The 13,588-nt window shown below is 37.5% G+C and overlaps 1 protein-coding gene across 4 annotated transcripts; it reads left to right on the top strand.

The window, feature by feature from the left end:
* Nucleotides 1–622: 622 nt before the first annotated feature.
* On the top strand, nt 623–12,843 carry LOC126980896 (uncharacterized). Of its 4 annotated transcripts, none has more exons than XM_050831271.1 (11): nt 623–879; nt 2,816–2,952; nt 3,260–3,342; nt 3,642–3,850; nt 4,954–5,104; nt 6,744–6,814; nt 7,724–7,870; nt 8,136–8,246; nt 8,750–8,917; nt 9,811–11,607; nt 11,920–12,843. In XM_050831271.1, exons 1-11 carry the CDS (start codon nt 817–819, stop codon nt 12,406–12,408), a joined length of 3,426 nt encoding a protein of 1,141 aa, XP_050687228.1. In that variant the 5' UTR covers nt 623–816; the 3' UTR covers nt 12,409–12,843. The 4 variants fall into 4 exon arrangements, with proteins under 4 accessions (XP_050687228.1, XP_050687225.1, XP_050687226.1 ...); XM_050831268.1 differs by having other exon boundaries at nt 733–879; nt 2,193–2,952; XM_050831269.1 differs by having other exon boundaries at nt 755–888; nt 2,193–2,952.
* The last annotated feature ends 745 nt before the right edge of the window (nt 12,844–13,588 follow it).

The following is a 13,588-nucleotide window of genomic DNA, read 5'->3' as shown; positions in this document are numbered from 1 at the left end:
GCAGCCACGACCACAAAAAGTAGCGCTGCTCGTCACGACACATATGGCATTCAGTTATATAAAGGCTTTCACACGTAGCTGCAGCATCGCCAATTTTTTTTTGACAGCGCGTGCGTGGCGCGACTGTAGCGCTGCTTGCTAACGCGCTCGCGACCCATTTTTTTTTTTTTTCGTTTAAGATACATCCTTCCTCATCTATATCCCAATTTAAAAAGCAGAAAAAAACGATATTTGCGAGTTACACCAGGCTCGGAGGTGGTATATTCAACACACGCAATTTTTTTCTTCTTTTTCTAGATCTCTCTCTCTCTCTCTCTCTCTCTCTCTCTCTCATTTTCATTTCATTTAATTCTAGGGGACCCGCAGAGGGCCATTCTCGGGTGGCATTGTATGCGGGGTTGTGCGGGGGATGGGTCACCCCGCCTCGATCTGCTCACGTGCCATAGAATATACGGACTTTAGTTTAGTCAGTCTTTGTCTATCCCATGATTACAAGTGTCGACAAGTACCTGATCAAAACGTTGCGATATTTAGCTCCAAACGACAGCCAGTAATAATTTTTCTCGAAATAGAAAAGAGGAATCGAGTACAGTACTTGTCTCCGAGTCGCTGCCTGATAGCCAATATGGGTAAACCGAGTAAACCGAGTAGTACTTGGACCGAAACTCACATCCCTAGAATAAACAAAACAAAAGAGAGGCCCAAGGAGAGGAGGATATGCAGGTCAAAAGAAGAAAAAGGCTACTTAAGGGCGTGCCGTTACAAAGGCGGAACTCCCGACTCTCGCCTCCACTCAGCCCATTGTTTATATATTGAATGTTTGGTATATATTTAAAAGCAGTCCCCCAGACGTCACCAATAATACCTGAAACCGTCAGAGTGAGTTTGGTATGATAAGCGTTAGACCGTTGTGCCAGTGAAAGGTCTGCCCTCCTTAATAAGTATACATGGCAGTGTTTAATCGTGAGCCTGATGGAGGTCACAAGGGGGGCCAGGGCCAGGCTACCAACTGTTGAGCCCATGGTGCTATTTATGGGCAATAGATGGCCAGGTGTATTTAGGTTATTGTTCAGGGTAGTTTGATACTTAGGTTATGTCACAGTGGCTTTGATAAAGTCAGGTTAGGTTAGTTTCATTTTTGAGATGAAGCTACCCTGTGCATTTTGAAGAGTAGCATGCTGCTGAGGGAGTTGCCAGGTCTGTCCTTTTTGAGATCTGGTTATCCTATTTAATTTTAACAAAAAAGGCTAGGCTGAAACTATCTTGTTGGGGGGCCACGCTGTCCTGTGTGTGTGACCTGCAGCAGGAGGTTGCCTCTTTCCTCCATCAGAAGAATCTCCATGCTGATCACTCTAACCAGCAATGGCTCGCTCGCCTATCCTTACTCATGGACATCACTGGCAGGAGATCGCCACTTTCCTCTGTCAGAAGAATCTCCATGCTGATCACTCTAACCAGCAATGGCTCGCTCACCTATCCTTACTCATGGACATCACTGGCAGGAGATCGCCACTTTCCTCCATCAGAAGAATCTCCATGCTGATCACTCTAACCAGCAATGGCTCGCTCGCCTATCCTTACTCATGGACGTCACTGGCAGGAGATCGCCACTTTCCTCTGTCAGAAGAATCTCCCCCACACTGATCACCTTGACCCGCAATGGCTCGCTTGCCTGGCCCTACCCATGGACCTTGCTGTGCATTTGAATGCCCGCAGTTTGAAGTTGCAAGGCAATAACATTCTTGTTTTAGACATGCACACACACATCAATGGCTTTGAAGTTAATATGTGCTCTGTTGTCTCATGTTAAGTTTGTGGTTTTGGTTTCTCATGCCGGCCTGCAGCCTGCTCCCGAAAGTATCATGTGGCCCTCCCTTTGAAAAGGCTGCCCACCCCTTCTTTAGAGTATACTGTTGATTGTTGCTCATTACATAAATCATAAATAGCAGGTAGATAACTATAGGAAAGATTATGAGGTGAGAGTGCAAGGTTACAATGCACTTTAGTTTTCATTTTGAAAATCAGCTGACACTGAAAATTTTTGCAATGACTTTAAGAACATGACTTGTGTATATCAAAGGTTGTGTGCCATGTTTTTTTTTTTTTTTTTTTTTTTTTTTTTTTAAGATTGTACTGATTGAGATGGATATTGTATTTGATTTGCCACTAATATTTTTTCTTCTATTTGACAGGTTACAGTACCAATGCTCCGGAAGGCAAAATGCAAAACACTAAAAATTATTCTAAAAATTTAGAAGTTGTTCGAGTATACCCTCCAGGAACTAAGAGGTTGGGGAAAAAAATACCTGCAATTCATCAGGGCTGTGATGATACTTTTGACATAAATGGAGACAATTATACAAGATCTTCCACACCTTATAAAATAGATCTCCCTTTCCATGAGATACATACTAATACCTCACAGGCTTTAGATCAGAACTCTATTGTTTTACCATTGCCTTCTTTTGAAAGGAAATCTGAATCATGTTATGGTTATGAACTGCAAACAAAGCCATCAAGTGAAGTGTTTAATAATGAATATTCAAAGATAACTGTGTCAAGGGATACTACTAGAATTTCACTGCAAGATTCAAAGTCAAAGTCACATGGAGATGAGCTACAAGTTTGTTCTACTGGAATCAATTGGGGGCCTACGAGAATAAGCCATTCTCCCCAAAACACATTGTCATTGAAAGACAAGGGTAGTCTTCATGTAGAGTGTCATGTTAGTAGAAATGCTACTTGCATGGAAGAAAAAGGGAGGAACAATGGAAGAAAGAAATCTCCAAATGCTAATAAACTCAATCGCCCACAGCATCAAATTGTTAAGTTTCTTGAAGATTATGCAGAGTTTGGTGATGACTTGAAGGAAATTTTTGAAGGAAGGGGAAAGTATTGCCCAACAGTTTTGGAATCAACAGTGGATGGGAGCATTGTAAAAGGGGCAAGGAGGTTTGTAGCATAAAGTTCTTTAAAATTGTAATTCATACTTGTTTTAATTTGTTTATAAAGAAAATATTTAATGTATATATGCACTGTGGATATTTAGGTATTATTGTAGCTCCTGAAATTTTAGGATATTGAGTAGGTAATTAATAAATTACATGGATCATCTAACTGTTTCAGTGCAGAACTGCATTTGATTGTTTTTATAAGTCTTAGCTATTATGTTCATAAAAAATAGTGATGGTATTTTTTCCTTTAAGTGACAAGATAGATATTGATGTTTCAGTTCAATAAGACTTGCATCATATTTCAGATCCTATGGTTCACGCAACAGTTCTTCAGTAAAAACAGCTATCCAGAGCATAAGTAGTCACCAGGACTCTCTTATTTCACTAGGTATGTTCATTATTTCAATTATTAAAAATGAAGGTCATTTTGATTTTTCAAAAATTCTCCAACAAAAGTAATTTTTCCTTTAGGTTCTTTTTAGTCCAACGCAAATTTCATCCAATGTGACAGGCTCTCTGACCAAATTCCTGTGTTGGACATGAGACCACTGTAAAAGAAGCTTTCTCTAATCAATTTGTTAAAATATATTAGTAACATAAATAACTAGCCATAACAATGTTGCTCTCTTTCTTAACAGAGTTCCAACATTATCGTGTATTCTTCACAGCAATTTATATGTTTTGCAGACAAGTGTGGCCTTAAAACTGAGCAACACAAGTACAAATGTTCGTTGTGTGAGGTTACAAGCCGCAGCCGGAAAGATATTGAGGAACACATAACAGCAATGGGGACCTTACACTCAGAGGCAGTAGTGCTTGTTTTGTTAGGCAGTCAAGCTCGAGGGCAGAACTGTCCCATCTGCAACATTAGATTCACAAGACTTCAGTTATTTAAGGTATGATTTAGTTAATGATGTAAATCATCTTTTTTATCATGCATAAGTGTAGAGGGCATAAATATGAGAACCAGTCTTTATATTGTGCTATTTTATAGAACTAATATAGACTCTTTAAGAAAAGGTACAAAGAAGAATGCCAGAAGATATTCAAGTGCCAAAAGCAACTTACTGTAAAAAAAGCTTAAAACTTTTTTTAATTTACAGTTATTGGATAGATGTAGATTGTGTGGTCCCCTGGACAGTGTTTTGAATGGGCATAGGAGAACAAGAAAGAAAATCATGAATGAAATACCAATACACCTGCCCCCTGAATTTACAGGTTCACTATTCGTAGATTCCTACATTTGCGGATTTTCTCCCAATTGCACAAAGGGAAGTTTTCACAGCACCACTCCAAACATTCACGGTCTGCCAACGTAGGATTTGGCCTTTCCCAAGGAAAGGATGATGCATACGGTACATGCATAAAACAGTGTAAAATATAAATAGCATCATTCATCCCCTACATATATTACAAACTGTACTGTAATTACAAATACTATATAGTCATTATAATCTCACTTTACTGTTGTTGGGTGCACACCACAAAGTCTCCACCATTCTATTTTTCAACTTCAGGTGCTCAAGCATGTCATATCATGCAAATTATTCACCAGTGAATGCTGCTTTCTCTAAAAATAAGGTAATAAAATTTTTAAATGAGTAATAAAAACTAGATCATAATTACAAGCCGCTGCTTAGCTGATATAGGGGAGGTGGTAGCTAAGTGGTCAGCGTGCGGACATGGAGATCCCGAGGACCTGGCCAGATTAACTGATATGAGGTACAGGCATTTCATCTAGTAGGAGTATGCGATCTAGGGATGCCTACTGTAGAAATTTAGGTTAAGCCTCTATCATATCATCCAAATGCCATGCTTCATCTACATCAACCATACCTTTTGGAGGTTTTGTTACTTAATTACTATTGTTTTACATAAAATGGATAATTTTATTTCGTGTTTTAATTCATTTATTTATATCTGCGGAAAAGGTTCATTGTTGTTGATGGTTATATGTAGAATTACCTTAACACAAGCTAATAAAGAGTTACTTTTTCAGCACATTCGGAGTGCCCACAGGGACTGCTTTCCCTTGCGCTGTGGTTACTGTGTCTTCTTTGGACAAGATTATTATCAGCTGCGTCATCACATAAGGAAGAAGCATGGCACTTCAAGATATCACATTATTGACATACCCCGTCTTCTGGCAGGCAAGATTGTTTTGATCAGTTTTATAATCTAGAGGAAAAGCTTCTAAGCTAATGGTATGACCATTCATATTTATATTGCTGTACATCTTGCTTTAAAGATCTGATTTACATTATTTTTTTATGTATTCAGCTTTATCTTTTCCTTCAGTACTTATCATAAAAGACCAGAATGCCTATGGCTATTTTGTCTCCTCCCATCACTCCTACCAGGAAGATTTATTTATTTATTATTTGATTAATTGTCCCTTGTTCATTCACTCATTCATTAGCTGACTGATCATTTGACTTATTTAGAATGTATTCTTCTTGTTGAATTAAATTATACAAATGAATTGAAGCTGATAGAATAATAGAAGGAAGGAAGGAGGAAAGAAGGTAATAATAATAATAATAATAAGAAGAAGAAGAAGAAGAAGCAGAAGTAATAATAATCATAATAATAATTATAATAAAAATGATCATAATAATAATAATAATAATAATAATAATAATATAATGACGATGATAATAATATCTATACTGTATTCTACTTCTTGTGGGAAGTGATACAAATAAATTGAATCTGATAGAAAACTAGAATGAAGGAAAGAGGAAATAAGGTAATAATAATAATAATACACATCTCACATTTGGTGCTTGAGAAAGCTTGCCATATGCAAATAATAAAAACAACTGGAAAAATGTTAATTATGGTGAAACGAGATTGGCGAGATCATTTTTGCGTTGGCTCTCGAGAGTCCTCCCTGCTGCTCTGCCCACAGTCCCAACACCTGTCTCTTCCTCCCATCTCTTTCATATAGCTTACATATGAGAGGAAGAGATAGGTGTTGGGGCTGTATGGCAGAGCGGTGGGGATGAAAGGACCAGCGGGAGCCATCACAAAAACGTTCTCACTAATCTGGTTTCACGTTAATACTACAGTCCTGAGAGACTCAACCTGTTGTTCTGCTTATTTTGTGGCTTAAAACCCCTTTTTTTCTTCTGCTTTATCTTGCATGGCAGCCCCTGAAGACCAAAAATATAGATAAAAGTATGCTCTTAATGAGAAGCAAAACAAATTTTATGGGGTGTCTGCAAGGTTACCACAGGCAGGTAGAGCACAACTTACCCTCGATGACATTTTAGGAGAGATATTCCCAAAACTTTCAAGGTATCGTAAGGATTTGTAGGCAATGCGCTGGATGTTGATGTTAAACTTTTCCCTCATTTGAGCTTTTTGTCGAAAGCATTTATGCACTCAGAAAACCCCATTGGTTATAATACTGCTATGCACAAAGAAAAAGACATGGCAAATGCAGGTAAAGCCAAACTCCTCATTAGCAATACATAAAACAAACACTAGAAGGATGAGAAAGCCACAATGAGGGTGAGAAATGTAACGTAAGAAAAAATAGTTTGCGGAGGTGAATTATTAAATCAAGTCAGCCGTTTGTCATACATGATTTACTCTCTCCTCTGTCAATGTTACTGATTTACTTATACTTTTATTTTTTGTTGAGATATATTGTGGGTGTAAAGAAAAGAAAAAAGAGAATAAATAAGATATTAGTTGACAGATATAGTCAATAGTATAAAATTTCTGGTACTATTAAGTTTTTTCATCCTTCCTTTCCCTTCTGACTCGTTAATGTTTTTCCAGGGGAGGAAGCAATAGGAGATGAACCCGAGAGGAAGAGTTTGGCATGTCCTCTTTGCCGGAAAAGTCTCAAGGTATGTCACATTACACCTTTATGGTTCTTAAAATTTTCATCTGCTGGTCCTCTCCTGTCCCTCTTTCTGTGTAGTTGTAGTGTATAAGATTTAACCCTTAGACAGTGGCAGTATTTGAAGAGTAGCTCCCCCCAAAATGAATCGTCAATGTATAGTCATTGCCGACCTTAGGACCGTAGCATAAATATAGTTACGCCGCATAATGGATGTTTTAACTATCGTCTACATATAGATTCTACTGCAATCTGGAAGTATTGTTATATTTCTGCCATACAAAACTGACTCTGAATTTTGGACAGTCTATATAGAGTTCCACCGCCATCTAAAGGTTAATATACATAGATGCAAATATATTAGTTTCCTTGGTATATTGATACAGAAGGAACAAAGACTAGTATGTACGTAGGTTCAGTAAGCTTCAACCTAAATCCTTATATCTTTAGTTTTAGTACACAGGACTTGCACAAAGCCTGTATTGTCTTGTCCACATATTTCCTTTTACCCAAATTAACTCTAAATTTATCAGTGATTTGTATTCTTACTGTCTCGTCCTATATGTCATTTTAACCATGCCAGTGTCAGTTGTTCTCATGCTATCATTTATGTCCATTAGTTTTCTTCTAGTCTCCATCCTACACACACGGTACTTCTGCTTCCTTATTTCTAGAACCATGAGTGCTTGTCTCATCCTCATTTAGATATTTATATTTTCTCACATTTATTTAAGTTTTTTACCCATGAATAAGAGATTTATACATATATATTTGTTTTGAATTCACTGTAACTAAGAAAAATGAAAACTGGATGCTTTTACAGCTTGTTCAATATATTTGTACTATATTTTCAATTTACCCTTTACCAATTGATGTCTGTTTACTTATTTATTATTGTATAATCTTTTCATGCTAGACATTGTCCAACCTCAAGAAGCACATTGCTCAGCACAGCAGAAGGAAGCAACAATGCAGCCACTGCTCCTTTGTTACAACTTTTCCAACACAAATAAGAAGTCACTACCGTCGCAGGCATCCTTCCCAAGACCCTCACTGGCAGACTGTAAGCTATTCAAAGTTTTATTGTATAGTCCATTAGCAATACTATTACTACCCCCATTTATATATCTGTGTCTATCTGCCTCTTTTTGCTTATATACTTAATAAGTTTTGAAAGTCCATGCCATGAAGGAAAGTTACCAGCTCATTCTTCAGTTCACTTTCTATAAATTTAAATAATGAATTCCCTCAAAGACCCTGTCAAGTTTTGCATATTTTGGCAGTCTTAATTACATAAAAATACAATAACCACATCATCGTGATTTCAGATTTTACTTGATAAAGGGGGCAATAATTTTCTTGTGGAAGATGTGACTCCATACCTGAAGCTCATCACTGAAAAGTATGGAATACTTCAGACCAAAGAAAAAGGAAAATGGGTATGCTTTTACTTGTACGAGCAGTTTTTTTACTAACTTTATATTTTGTATGAGTTGCTACCTAACAACATCTATTTGTTTTTAAACTCACATTTTCAGGTGTAAATTTCTTACATCAAGTAGCTTATAATTTTACATAATTTTTCTGAAGCGACTGGGTTTACTGCCTTCCCTGGTACACCATCAAGTCAATAAAACAAACCAAGTAAATGAAACCAGATATTGAAAAAGTAATCACATGCGTTTGATAGGATAATAGGAAAGTATCTTATGTGTGAGTAAGAAAGTAATCGGTGAACAAAGGACAGCAAACAAGTTAAATAAAAAAAAAAATTAAAAAAAATAGAATTGTAAAAAAATTGGTCTGATCATCTTGATATTATAATATGATAAATATTGTACTGTTATACACAAAATATAGCCTAATCAAGACTGTAGGTGCAATTTAAAGTTATGGTGTACTCTTCCCTTAAATTGATATATAACTGGTTCTAATGTTTCAGATGAGACAGTACAGATGTCCACACTGTGAGTACACCTGCAATTTTAACTCCTCATACAATAGACATCTGCGCCTTCATAGTGGTGTAAAGCCATATAAATGTGGCTACTGTGATTTTCATGCCCGTGAGGCATATGTCATCAAAAAGCATTGCTCCACTGCTCATAAGGTAAGTTGTCGCTGCATTTGTCCACATAAACTTGTTCAATCAGCTGTTTAAATCATGGACCGGTCTCCCTGAAGAAAATGTGTCTTATCATGGTACTACACTTTAGGATTAGAATGACAGAGTTAAAGACATAGAGTGCACATGCATCTGTCATGGCCCAGGTGTTGCCACCTCTCCAAGTCATGGAACCCACAAAATTTAAGCAGAACACTCAGAATTAGTGGCACATAACGTAAGAGTCTGATTAAATCAACACTGGGCAGCTGAATGGACAGCAGCGACTTTGTCAATGGGTTAAGGCAGTTTGATCCTCAGACAACTTACTGAAAAAGTGTGTTGTAAAAAGAGTTGGTGTAATGGATGGGAGAGTGTTGGTGTTATGGATGAGGTAGATTTGGGAGTGGTGGAATGGGTAGAATGAACTTCACTAAAGTAGTTCAGATGTTTTGGAATACAGAATGTGAACTTTTTAAGGGGTGTGTATGAAAGTCAGATAGCAGGCCAGTGGGGGGCAGAAAGGCCAGTACTCAGGTGGATCAATAGGACTGAATTCATGAAAGAGAAAGGTGTAAGGAGTTTGTGAATGTTGAGAAGTGAGTACAGTGGATATTTCACTCACACGCTAAATTGGTACTTAAGGAGCATCTCTTATGTCATGAACTGCTCATGTAAAAGTTTTACAGATTAAAAGTAGATATCCTGTCCTTTGGCAAGTAGACAACTTTTATTTTTTCTCTATACATCCTTTTCTTTTTTCATCATGCACAGGTGGTTGTATGAAATTATATGTAATATTTTTTGCAGCGATACTCTAGCATGATCTTCAAACTGTTTTTTTTTAGGTTGTTCGTATTCTTGTGTTCATGGTACTAATCAAATCTATGTAATTTCAGGGCAGCAAGCCTGTTGTTGAAGAGGATAAAAATTTTAAGGCTCCCTATCGGTATGGAGCTGAATCAAGAGAAGAAAAGGTTGAGAATTCTAGATGTTTAGACAGTGAGAAAGTTGTTAATGCAAAGAAACTCAAAAAATCTGCTCTTCCAGAACATCAGGAAGTAAAATATACACCAGCATCAACATCACAGACTAATAAGAATTCACAAATTAAGAAAACATGTCATTTTGAAAAGAGTCAGGTTAACAAATCATTATGCGGTTTGAACCATTCACTATCTTGCATTAATATGCCTTTGAATAAAGAAAATTCAGTCTCTGAAGAACTAAGATATAACAGTATGAGTGACAGCCTTGTGACCAGTCCTGTAAAACACTTGCAGGTAAACAATGCTGCACAGGGTTTTCTTATTAAGGACATTCACAACGTGGGGTTGGCAAAACAAGATGAGATCACACACTGTAATCCTGTTGAAGATGAACAGTCTCTCAGAAATATTTCTTCAATTGATAAATATGAATCTGCTTTCCTAGATCACTCCCCAGTTAAAGTGAGAACTACTAAAAAGTACAAGTTGCCAAATAAAATTGATACATCCCGACATGTACCAGACAAGCAGTGCAGAAAAGTCATTACTGATTTAGATGGTGAAATACAGAGGGATGGCATACCAAGTGTCTCCACACAAGTGTCCACCGTCATTAGACAAGAAGAAAGATTGAACAGTATTACACTTACAAAGCCTCTGGCTGATTTGGGAGAGAAAATGGTAGTTATTTTTTTAAGAGAAAACAGGTTTGGCAATTTGCATATAGACAAAATTGAGAAAATTGCTCACAATAGTTGTCCAAATACAGACATACACGATACTTCTCATAATGATATTCCAATGGGCAGGGTCTCTGATCTTCAAAAACAGAAAAAAAGTTTTATAGTTCAAAGTGAGGTTGAAGTAGCAGATGAAAATACAAGACATAAAAAAATTAAATGGCCTCTTGCACATATTTCTAAAGGGAATTCAATGAACCAAGTTGATGATTCTTCAGAAAATTGTTCATTTAAAGGAATGGACAGCAGAGAGATGGAAAGCAACTTGCATAGCCATATCAGTTACCTATCAGATTTGCAAGTGCAGTGCCATAGTAAGCATGTTCCTCCCAAGCCTGGAATACCGAAACGTGGCCGACTGGATGGAAGTTACACCAATAATGATTATTTTTCAACGGATAAAGTGAGACTGATGATGCAGAAAGAGGGTGGACGTGTAAAATGTCGAAAGTGTGGAGTTACTACAACTTACCGAGCATTCTATAAACATGCCAGAAAACACTTTAATATAAAACCTTTCAAATGTGGTTATTGTTCATATAGATCCATTGAAAAAAGTAAGGTGAGAGTCCACAATACTTTTTGTCACCCCGGTCATCCTCCTGTGATACAGAAGTTGTCCCCAGAGTCTGCCAGAATTGACTGCAATACATCTAATGGTTGTGAAGTTGATTTTAAAAGGAAAAGTAGAAGCAGAAGAATCTCAGATATACCTGACCAAGTTGAATGCAAAAAACTTTACAGAGATGATCTTATGAACATTTCTCATAGTTCAAGCAACATCTCATCTCTCAATACCAAACCTTCACCTCTCAACTCTACAAGGCAGTCAGTCTTCCAGTGTCCATTGTGTTCAAAATTCCTACAGAAGCATACACCATCAGTCAGAAGACACCTTTACAGCCACTTCAGTTACAAGCCCTACAAGTGTGGCTATTGTTCCTACATGGGGATTGGACAGAGTGAAGTAAGTTTTCTTTGACTTATGAGTAAGTTTTGAAAAGTATGATTGATGAGTCAGTCATGAAAGTAATTTTATTGGGTTCTCATGACAGTCCACCATAACTAAGCAGGTTATTGATGTAATGATGGTGATGATAATGATGACAGTGACCATGATGATCAAATAACCTTTTCAGTGGACAGTTGGAAGGTCAAGAGGAATGAAATATGAAATGATGTATGGACAGAATCTCAGTATTCAAGAAACTAGATATCATATACATGATATACCAGTATTTTTGTCCTTGTTATTAAAATACATGCTTACCTTCATCAGATTCGAGCACATCATGTCACCCATGGCCTCAGTGTACCACCAAAAGTTGAGACCTCGGGTGCTCCCATGCCACCAGATCTCACCTTGCACATCAACACAATATTCCCTTTGCATCAGGGGGCACAACCAAGCCAGAAGGAAAAGGGGGATGTTGGTCTCCATGATTTGGTACATGATGGCACAGAGGCAGGTCAAGGATCAAGTATTTGGAAAGAATCATCAAATACTGTCAAGGATATAAGTACTGTTCACTTAAGTTCACAGAATGACACTGAAGAAAGCCTTATATTCAGTAATAATCAAAAGAACTTAGAAACCTATGATTCTGCTACATGCTCTTTACCTCAAGCTATGGAGTGTGAGACTTTGGTGTCTGAATCTGCATATGCTGTACAAGTTCTTGAAAATTTAGAAAATGCTACTACATCAAATACACTTCCTTCTCAGTTGAACTCAGAATCAGTCTGTGTTGTATATTTAATTAATTGATAGATCATGTATAACTTATATAAAGATTAGACATATTGTTAATTCAGTTTGCAGGGGACCAGCCTCATGCAGAATTTTCTTTTTTTATTTTTATTTCATCTATGGTGCTGGCAAGCTATCTTGGTGGGCCCTGGTGATTGGCCCCAGCCCGTAATGGTGCAGGTAAATATTTATAGTGGTACCATCTTGCTTTACTCATGCTGTTCTCCAGAGCTCATCTTTGATCCTCTCTCTTTTAGAGAATCAAAAGAAGTGGGAAAAGACCACTCCACTAGGAACCTCATTACTGGATCTAATTTAAGTGTACCTTCTCAAGTTGAAATAATGCAGAGGGTAGAGGTTGTGTCAATAAAGTACAAAATATTCATAGTATAGAAAAGACCAAGGTCAGGGATGGCATTTTGTTACTGGTTATAAATAAAGCCATGAAAGTTGTGTTTACCTTTGTTACATTTACTTTATTTTACTTTTTCAATGATTTGACAGTGTTCTGACTTCCCTCAGTCCTGTAAGGTAAGGTACGGTGAAGGAGTCTTATTTTTTACTTTATTTTTGTATTTTTTTTTTATGTGCCAGCCTATAGCGCCGGTAGGCTTTCTTGAGGGGTCTGAATGGTGGTCGGCCCCAGCCCATCATGGTGCAGGCAAGTGTTTTAAAGTGGCACCATATTTTCTTGACTCATACTGCCCCCCGAAGCTCGTTCTTGATTCACTTGGACGTTTTCCTCTAGAGTCTGGGTTGATGGGTGGTCTTCAGGACAGCATGTGGGTATTCTTAAGCCACTCAGCGATGACTAAAAAATCCCAGGTAGTAGCGACGGATTCAAACCCGCGTCGTCTGTCACGCTGTGAATGCGGGGCACACACGCTAACCACTCAGCCACCGCCTACCCAGGTATATCTCAGATTAAACAAAAGGGGTTGTTACAGATGGATTGGGAGAAAAATTGAAGCCCCAGAACCAAGCTTCATTTAACCTATGTTGTAATGAACTAGTACCAAAGTTTTGCTTAGCAAACAGTTTGTCAGGAATGTAACCTGTTTATAAAGTGAGGTTTGCCTGTATTTATGTCAGCTGAATGGCTGGTATGGTAAGTTATAATTAGCTTATGTTTAATTTGTTCTCCAACTAAGGTATTTTGACAAAAATTTCCTTTCCCTTTGCAGATGCCCAATTAGTT

The sequence above is a fragment of the Eriocheir sinensis genome, chromosome 45 (genome assembly GCF_024679095.1).
Source record: "Eriocheir sinensis breed Jianghai 21 chromosome 45, ASM2467909v1, whole genome shotgun sequence".
Lineage (NCBI taxonomy): Eukaryota > Metazoa > Arthropoda > Malacostraca > Decapoda > Varunidae > Eriocheir > Eriocheir sinensis.
The sequence above is the reverse complement of the archived record's forward strand: the minus strand, read 5'-3'. Positions and strand labels throughout refer to the sequence as shown.

What these genes read in the sequence shown, in the direction of transcription:
- LOC126980896 (XM_050831268.1), top strand. Translation starts at nt 2,222, where the DNA reads ATGCAAAACACTAAAAATTATTCTAAAAATTTAGAAGTTGTTCGAGTA. An exon ending in ATTGTAAAAGGGGCAAGGAG is followed by an intron (nt 2,953 to 3,259) that starts GTTTGTAGCATA and finishes ATCATATTTCAG; the next exon opens with ATCCTATGGTTCACGCAACA. An exon ending in ATTGCTCCACTGCTCATAAG is followed by an intron (nt 8,918 to 9,810) that starts GTAAGTTGTCGC and finishes ATGTAATTTCAG; the next exon opens with GGCAGCAAGCCTGTTGTTGA.